The 8783-nt window shown below is 44.8% G+C and overlaps 1 protein-coding gene across 6 annotated transcripts in view; it reads right to left on the bottom strand.

The window, feature by feature from the left end:
* TMOD1 (tropomodulin 1) overlaps nt 1-8783 on the bottom strand; it is a 39856-nt gene that overhangs the window by 2280 nt on the left and 28793 nt on the right. For 3 of the 6 annotated variants that reach the window (XM_083481927.1, XM_083481928.1, XM_083481929.1), the window contains exons 5-9: nt 8074-8163; nt 6283-6410; nt 5576-5683; nt 5049-5192; nt 2937-3081 (exon numbers count right to left, since the gene is read on the bottom strand). In XM_083481927.1, the coding sequence (XP_083338053.1) occupies nt 2937-3081; nt 5049-5192; nt 5576-5683; nt 6283-6410; nt 8074-8163 (615 nt within the window). Of the gene's footprint in view, nt 1-1990; nt 2056-2936; nt 3082-5048; nt 5193-5575; nt 5684-6282; nt 6411-8073; nt 8164-8783 lie in introns of all 6 variants that reach the window. The other 3 variants (XM_083481931.1, XM_083481932.1, XM_083481930.1) reach the window with 2 other exon arrangements.

The raw sequence follows: 8783 nt of genomic DNA, 5'->3' as shown, positions 1-8783 counted from the left end.
ACAAGAATGAATTCTCACGTCAGGTCTTCAGGACTTGCAAGTCCTGACCCTCCAGGACTTAGTTTTCTAATCAACTCTGTGCTTGCAACAGGGCAGAACTGTACTGCCAGAATTGGCTCTAAGGTGCATGGGCTTGAAGAGTATATCTAAGAGTATATCTTCAGTATATCTAAGGCTGCGTAAGGATGATTGATTTTCCGAGGTTTGAAAACTGCATGGTGAAGCTATTTGGTACATGCACACATTCTCTCCCCTCTTCTCTGTTTTGCTCTGCTTATTGGCCAAACAGGCCTTCCTGTTTTTATTTCCTTTAAAAAACACACCTCCCAAAGCTGTTAGAAAAGGGATGCTTGAAGGGTGAAAAATGCCTGATGATGATTACTACCCTGCCCATCTGGCTGGGTTTCGCTAGTCACTCTGGGTGGCTCCCAACAGAATTGATGATGATAATAATTATACTAATAAACTGATAAAGCATCGGACATTAAGAGCTTCCCTAAACAGGGCAGTCTTCATATGTCTTTTAAAAGTCAGACAGTTTATTTCCTTGACATCTGATGGAAGGGCAGGCACCACTACCGAGAAGGCCCTCTGCCTGGTTCCCAGTATCCTCACTTCTTGCACTGAAGGAACTGCCAGAAGACCCTTGGAGCTGGACCTCAATGATGGGGGTGGAAATGCTCCTTCAGGTATACTGGGCTAAGGCCATTGAAGGCGTTAAAGGTCAGCACCAACACTTTGAATCATGCCCAGAAACATACTGGGAGCCAATGTAGGTCTTTCAGGACTGGTGTTATATGGTCTCAGCGGTCACTCCCAGTCATCAGTCTAGCTGTAGACAGTAATGTCTCCTCCTATCACTCTCAAGGCCCCTGAAAACATAATCTGTTCACCAGCAATCCAGTCCCCAGCAAATGTTGGCTCAATTGAATCTAGAAGTGCTCTAAAGAAGGGAAGCAGCCATACAGCTGCTTCTTAGTGGCTGAGATGGGTAGCTCTTAGTATAAGCACACTCATCTGTGGTGACATTTGTCTGTGTGGAGTTTCTTGTCCTTTTGGGGGGCATGTTTCCCATTGTCCTGAGGTGGGGAGTGCCAACGGCAATTGTATGGGCATACCTTTATTCATTAATCAATTGTATGGGCATACCTTTATTCAGTAAGGGATGCGGGTGGCGCTGTGGGTTAAACCACAGAGCCTAGGACTTGCCGATCAGAAGGTTGGAGGTTTGAATCCCCGCGAAGGGGTGAGCTCCCATTGCTCTTTCCCTGCTCCTGCCAACCTAGCAGTTCAAAAGCACGTCAAAGTGCAAGTAGATAAATAGGTACTGCTCCAGCGGGAAGGTAAACGGCGTTTCCATGCGCTGCTCCGGTTCTCCAGAAGCGGCTTAGTCATGCTGGCCACATGACCCAGAAGCTGTATGCCGGCTCCCTCGGCCAATAAAGCGAGATGAGTGCCGCAACCCCAGCCACCATTAGGCCACGACTGGACCTAATGATCCGGGGTCCCTTTACCTTTATTCAATCCTTTGAACGTTTACTGCTTCTTTATATAAAAAGATGAAGATATAAGCGTCTCTCACCTCATGAATGAATCCCTCTAAAAACACACACACTACAAGTTTTCCCCCCTTGAAATCACAGGCTACCCTTTGTTGATGTTCTACCTCTTAAACGTATTTGCTTCCAAAAGAGTTAGTTTTCAGTCATTCTGATAAATAAGACCGGGAAGAAGAAAAAGTTGAAGAAGAACAGGTCACATTCATGTTACAATGAAGGCAAGAGCGGCTCTCTCCCCACACCCCACTCCCTGCAACAGGGCAGATGAAGGTATTTCTAAAGAATAAAACATATCCATAGCAAAGCCATGACAGAAGCTGAAAAGAGACAGTAAAATCCAAGTGGAGTCGCAGGAAGGCACTGCGAGTTGAAGCCCACGAACGAGAAAGAGTGATTGCCAAGAGGAAAGTGGGTGAGGGAAGAATCTATACTTATACATCTTCCAGTTCCGGGGCTGAGGTGTTATGCCAGAGGCCATCACATCGATGTATACGAGCTGCAAATAAGAACTGAGTCAGATATCTTTTGCACAGCTCCTGCCACCACGGAAGCAAACTCTGAGCGGTTCCCAGCCAAACTGACAACTGTTCTTCCCACAAATACTGGACTACAAAGCTTAGATTAGTAACAACTTTGTCCCACGTGAAGTTGGACTAATCTGTGCAATTGTACCAACTCAGCCAATGGTACCATCAACCAGAAGCACAATATAAAATAAATATTGCAATAGACAAGCTAACTTTTGCACAGCAGCTGCTTAAAAAGGTTTGATCACCCACAATCACTGCTGACCCCAATGTTTAGGGTGTGTTTTTCAATACTTTTGGCAACATCCCCCTCCCTCTTTCAAAATAATTCAGCAGTGCTTCAAGGGAGTCAGTTTATTCAGGATATGTGTTCCCCAATTGGCTGGGATCAACCATGAGAAAGGAAAGGGGGGGGGGAAAATGTTAGAAAAATGGCACTGAAGCACCAGGAACTACGGGAAATGAGGGCGCCAAACAGAATTTGGAGCTCCCCTCTCCCCCACAGAGAAGTCTGGAGGATGGCGATGTGGGAGATGGCCATTTTAGATATGGACTCCCCGGTGTTGACGTTGGTATATTCCTTTACTTCCAGGCATTCAACGGCATCTGAGGGGTTGATTATTAATTCTTGATCAGCACTTGTTGATTGCTATTGTGTTGGGATTACGTGTTTTAGTACCGCTACAGATACGAGGAAAGCAACCTCTTCTGTCTGCTAAAGAGACAATATATCAACGCTGCATTGGCTGGGGCAGAGGCCGGAATTTGTGCCACCTCTGGGCTCAACTGCTTTTACAGACCCAAGAAAATAAGACAAATGGAGCCCCATCACTTGGAGAAAGCAACTCACCAAGGTCATTGTTGTTCATCATGGCATTGGATGCGCGAAGCCTGGGGCCTTGCTGAGTGAAATGATACCCAAACTTCAAGAGGGACTCGTTCTTTTCTAACATACTCGCAATCTCCATTTCTACCTTGTTGCCTAGGGGCTGGCTCTTTATTTTAAAAAGGAAAAGGGAAAAGAGTTAGAGCAGGAACCCATTCACCTTTAACTTCCCCGTCCACTCGATCTTGACTTTAGATCTTACTTCAGCTCCATTTCTCTGCCTGAGGCAAAATGGGAAGGGGCTGTTTTTTGCAAGACACATGCCTCCCCCTGCCCCTCACCTCACTTACAGGGGTTCAGCAGGTGTGGCTTCCAGGTTCTGGCAATCTCACTGGGCTCTTGTGAGGTCTCGCCAGAACCCGGAAGCTGCTGCCACTGCTTTTCCACCCCTTGGGTTCTGCCAACTGAGGCAGGCTGCCCCAGTCTGCTTCTATTAAAGTTCACAGTCCATCACACTTTCACTGTGTGAGTATATTCATGTGTAGGCACCTTGTTAGAAGCTTTTATTCATTTAGCAGACAGGTCAGCCCTGCAGTTCTATGATTCTATCCTTGGGGGGAAAACCTCTTAGTGAAACCAGAACAACACTGAGCAAAACTATGTTTTTTTTAGACCTGCAGAACAGAGAAGGCTGGGCACAATGGTGTCAACTTGCCCAATTTCCCTTGTAATGTTATTATGGGATGTTTCTGACCATTTCTGATGGTCAGTGAAGAATTTTTTGCTGATGCAGCCAAAATGGACTTTGAATATATGGAGAACCCCAAGCATAGTGAAATTAGGCCCAGCTCAGATTTCAAACTGAATAATAATTTCCTTAATAGGCCAACCAATTGCTATCTTTGTGGTTCAGAAGACAATGTGTGCTATATTCTGTATTGCCATTTATACATGTCACCTAGCAAATTCTTTTTGGAAGATCAGCCAGATGATTTCAAAATTAGGTGATTGCTGGTTGATATAGTGATGCTTTCCCCCTTATATCCACAAGCTGCAAGAAAGTCATGGGTTCCTTGCTTTTACCCAAAACAAGGTTGACGGTCAAAAGGATTTTTGAAAAAAATCTAAACGATTCGTGGAATTACAGAATTTTAAGTTTTAATGATTTGCAGTTCTGAAAATTGGTAAATGTTTTGACTCACTCATGGATTGCCTTGTTTGTTTTCTGTGATTTATACTGCAACGGCCACTGGCTACAAATAATAAACATTTAACTGGCTGAATGGATCTATGCTCTCAGGCTGCACTTTATAACAGTAATAATTCAATATGTAAACTGCTTTGGTGAAGCATGAGAGAAGGCACAAGACAGACCGCTGAGCCAGCGCTTCAGTTACTGGAATGAAATGCATGCAAGTCATTTCAGTTGTAAAGCTGGGAGTCATTCTGGGCTCTCGTTTTACATTGGTGTGACTCGCATTTATTGCTAAGTGATTCTTTAGCCTAACAATGGTATGTTTGAACTCAGCCTACCAGACTAACCATGGTTTGTTTCCTGCCAACAAACCAGAATGTGAAGCCATGGCTTCTTGTTTGCTTACAAACCATGGTTTGTTCTAATCATGGTTTGGGGTCATATTTGAAGCCAAAAACCTTGCTTAACCATGGTTTGCTCAGTCATACAACCCAGACGCTTCAAAGACATGAAGCAAGAGCATCTGAAAAGCAAACCAAGCTTAGGAGAAATAAAACATGGTTTCTTTGCCGAGATGTGAGATGGCTCGTGGTTTGTTGAACCAACCATGGTTAAAACAAACCATGGCTCAGCGTTAAGTGCAAATGCAGCCATTAGGCCTGTCTTCATTGGATGAATTTGCCTCATCCCTCACCTGTGCATACAATCTACAAAAGATGTGTCACTTATTTTGGCTCAGCGTTAAGTGCAAATGCAGCCATTAGGCCTGCCTTCACTGGATGAATTTGCCTCATCCCTCACCTGTGCATACAATCTACAAAATATGTGTCACTTATTTAATTCTCCCCATGCAACATTTCTGTTCCTCTTCTGAGCATAAAGCAGAACTTTTTATTTTGTGCTTCCTTGTATAACAGAACGGACATGGATTTTTATGTTACCTGGTTGTCAATTTTGAGCTCGATTAGCGTCCTGTTGTCCTGCAGTGCTTCTGCGAGTGCCAGAATTCCTGATCCAGAAATGAAATTTGATTCCACATTTAAGCTCTTCAATACACCGTTGACTTTTAGCATTTCTGCCAATGCCTTCCATAAAGAATAATAAACAAAAGAAGTAATAAGATCATCATCAATAACTAGAAAGCTTATTTTATTGTTGTAAGAACTTAAGATTCCTGCTGTTGTATCAGACCAAAGCAATAGCTTGTCAGGCCAGTGAAACAGGTATTCTGTGGTGCTTGGGACAGTTTCTGAAATTTTTCGATATATGACTGCAGACCCGAAAAGGCCAGGGCCTTGTGCTTAACTCCACTTGCTGCCATAACCTTATTTCCAGTTTATGAAAGAGATCTTTGACACAGGACTTGCATGTTGACACTTCTTCATCCAGCAGGCTGTCTTTAAAGGAGACAGTCCCATTAAACACTTCCCTGAGAAGATTAGCTGAAAATAATCTGCCTAATACTTACATAAGCGACAGGGTCATTGCTCCTGGTTCCTACTATGCTGAACTTTTTCACGTACGAGTTGTTCTTCAGAGCATCAGCATAGGCTTTTAAAGTTGGTATGGGAATGTCCTTCAAAAGACAAACAAGCAGTCAATGGCAGTGTGTTCTATTTTGTTGGGGGGGGCATCATAACTACACACACTGAGGAAAACACAACATGATCAGTCCATTCTACTGTCTGTGTAGACCAGGCCTACGCCAGTGACATGATCTGTGGGTATTTCTCCTATACAGGCTTCACTGTAATGCTCTTGCAGGTGGCACTGTGGTCTAAACCACTGAGCCTATTCAAATCCCTGCGACGGAGTGAGCTCCCATTGCTCTATCCCAGTTCCTGCCAACCTAGCAGTTCAAGAGCACGCCAGTGCAATTAGATAAATAGGTACTGCTGCTGCGGGAAGGTAAACGGCGTTTCTATACACTCTGGTTTCCGTCACAGTGTCCCATTGCGCCAGAAGCGGTTTAGACATGCTGGCCACATGACCCGGAAAGCTGTCTGTGGACAAACACCGGTCCCTCGGCCTGAAAACGAGATGAGTGCCGCAACCCCATAGTCGCCTTTGACTGGACTTAACTGACCAGGGGTCCTTTACCTTTTTACCTTTACCATAATGCTCTTGCATAGCTTACATTCATTCCGCTATTTGATGAATGGAAAGAATTCATACCTTTATATTATTGAGATTAACTTCTTCAAGGTCTGGGTCATTGTTTTTCACTCTTTGCAAGGTTTCTTCTACGTCAGTTGCATTGGGCTCATCAGGAACTGGCTTATATTGTGTGGGCTTGATTATGCCTGCATGGGAAGGGGTAGCGTGACAAGGATAACAAATAAACAAAGAAATGGCCTACAATGTCTCTTCCTCTAACCAGTTCCCCTAGTGTGAGAAAGAAGCTAGTGCCCATGTCTCAGGACTCCAGATCTGAGCCCTGCAGCTTCTGATTCCTGGTAACCATACTGGTTTCACCAGCTTTCATTTCATTTGGAGAATAAAAGAGGAAATCTGATTCTCTGATATTGAATCATAGAATCATAGAGTTGGAATAGACCACAAGGGCCATCGAGTCCAACCCCCTGCCAAGCAGGAAACACCATCAGAGCACTCCTGACATATGGTTGTCAAGCCTCTGCTTAAAGATTGGATCTACACAGAAATGGCATGGGATAGTTTTAGCACATAACCAAACAGTGTAATGTGCTCACAACAAGCCTCACTAAATGACCACGAAAGCATACTAAGTGCAGTTGGGGAGAAATGTTTTTCGATTCTGTCTTTGGTTATGCACAAGCAGGTATTTCTGAAAAGCTTTCAACTTTCCCCCTAAATCAGGGGTGGCTATCCTGCGCCGCTCCCAATGTTGCTGCCTGTACTAGAATTTCTGCCATTCCTGACTGCTGGCTGGGTCCACCTCTGCCCTACATTACACTGGAGCACAAGTCTCAACCCAGATTTAGTACCTCCTTTAGTATCTCTTAGGGATGTGGGTGGCGCTGTGGGTTAAACCACAGAGCCTAGGACTTGCCGATCAGAAGGTCGGCAGTTTGAATCCCCGCAATGGGGTGAGCTCCCATTGCTCGGTCCCTGCTCCTGCCAACCTAGCAGTTCGAAAGCACACCAGTGCAAGTAGATAAATAGGTACTGTTCCGGCAGAAAGGTAAACAGTGTTTCCATGAGCTGATCTGGTTTGCCAGAAGCGGCTTAGTCATGCTGGCCACATGACCCAGAAGCTGTACGCCGGCTCCCTCAGCCAATAAAGCGAGATGAGCACCACAACCCCAGAGTCGGCCACGACTGGACCTAATGGTCAGGGGTCCCTTTACCTTTACCTCAGTACCTCTTCCTGTGCATTTTCACCCTAATTTGAATTCTAACAGGGTCCCATACCCCCCAATACTGTTGAATGGTGGTGCCACCTTTATACCGCCTAAAAGACAAATGTAACTAAGCAACAAACAAAGAAAGAAAAACCAAAACCTCCTCAGAAGATGGGTCTTCCCTGAATGGAAAGAGGAGAATGTTTACTCAGCGGTAGACCTGCCGAAAGGGCAGGTGTGGGGAAACTTTGGCCCACCAGATTTTGCTGAGCTACAACTCCCATGATCCCCAACCATTCACATACTCACTGGGGCTGATGGGAGTTGTAGTTCCGCAACATCTGGAGGGCCTAAAGGTCCTCTTGTGATAACAAGTCCTTCCCAGCCAGCAGACCTGATGATCCCTGGGCCACCCATTCTTTAGAGAGGAATTTGCTCTCTCATAAAAAAAGCCTAGAAGTGGAACACTAGACAACGAATCCTCCTAGAATACCACGGAGAAGAACGTTCAAGGACAAAGCCAAGAAAATACATTGGTGATGATTCGCCTTAAGGATATGCATTCATTCAACAAGTACCGGAAACATTATACCTATTGGCTCAGGTGTCCAGAATATATCATGCGGCTGCAAATCTTACTTACTATCCAAACCTTCCTTGTTGACTATAGTCGTGCTTCCAAGTGCTTCGTAATATTGCTGGTTACTCATCAGGGTATGCATGCCAAGAATAGCTACATGAGAGAGGAGAGAAATAAAACAAAACAAGTTAAGCAAAATAACTAAACTCCTTTCTTGGGAAAGTGAGAATCTGGCCAAGATACATAGAAGGCTGGGGGGAAAGCACGAAACAGCAGAATTCAAGTCGATTATGTTGTTCACATTTTGGGTGGACTCGGAGGACAATGCAAGAAGATCCAATGTGCTGGGTGGGACTCAACACAATTTACATAAAAATTGTGAGAGGATATGATTCCATGTTTCTCAACAGTCACTTTGGTTGACCACAGATGATCTTTTACCGTGCAGCAACTTACTGGTTCGCTTATACTGTAATGCTAAGCTGTGGTTTAGTGCTACATGCATGAACTGGGACGAGTACAGTCGTGCCTTGGTTTTCAAACAGCTTTGTTCTTGAACGGTTTCGGCTCCTGAATGCCGCAAACCCAGAAGTGTGTGTTCCGGATGGCGAACTATGTTTGGAAGCCGAACGTCTGATGGGGCTTCCGATTGGCTGCAGGAGGTTCCTGCAGCCAATCAGAAGCTGCACTTTTGTTTTCAAACATTTTGGAAGTCAAACGGACTTCCAGAACGGATTCCGTTCGACTTCCAAGGTACGACTGTACAAGCAAAG

Source organism: Podarcis liolepis (assembly GCF_965112155.1).
Source record: "Podarcis liolepis genome assembly, chromosome: 17".
Lineage (NCBI taxonomy): Eukaryota > Metazoa > Chordata > Lepidosauria > Squamata > Lacertidae > Podarcis > Podarcis liolepis.
Note: the sequence above shows the minus strand (reverse complement) of the source record. Positions and strands in the feature narration are given on the sequence as shown.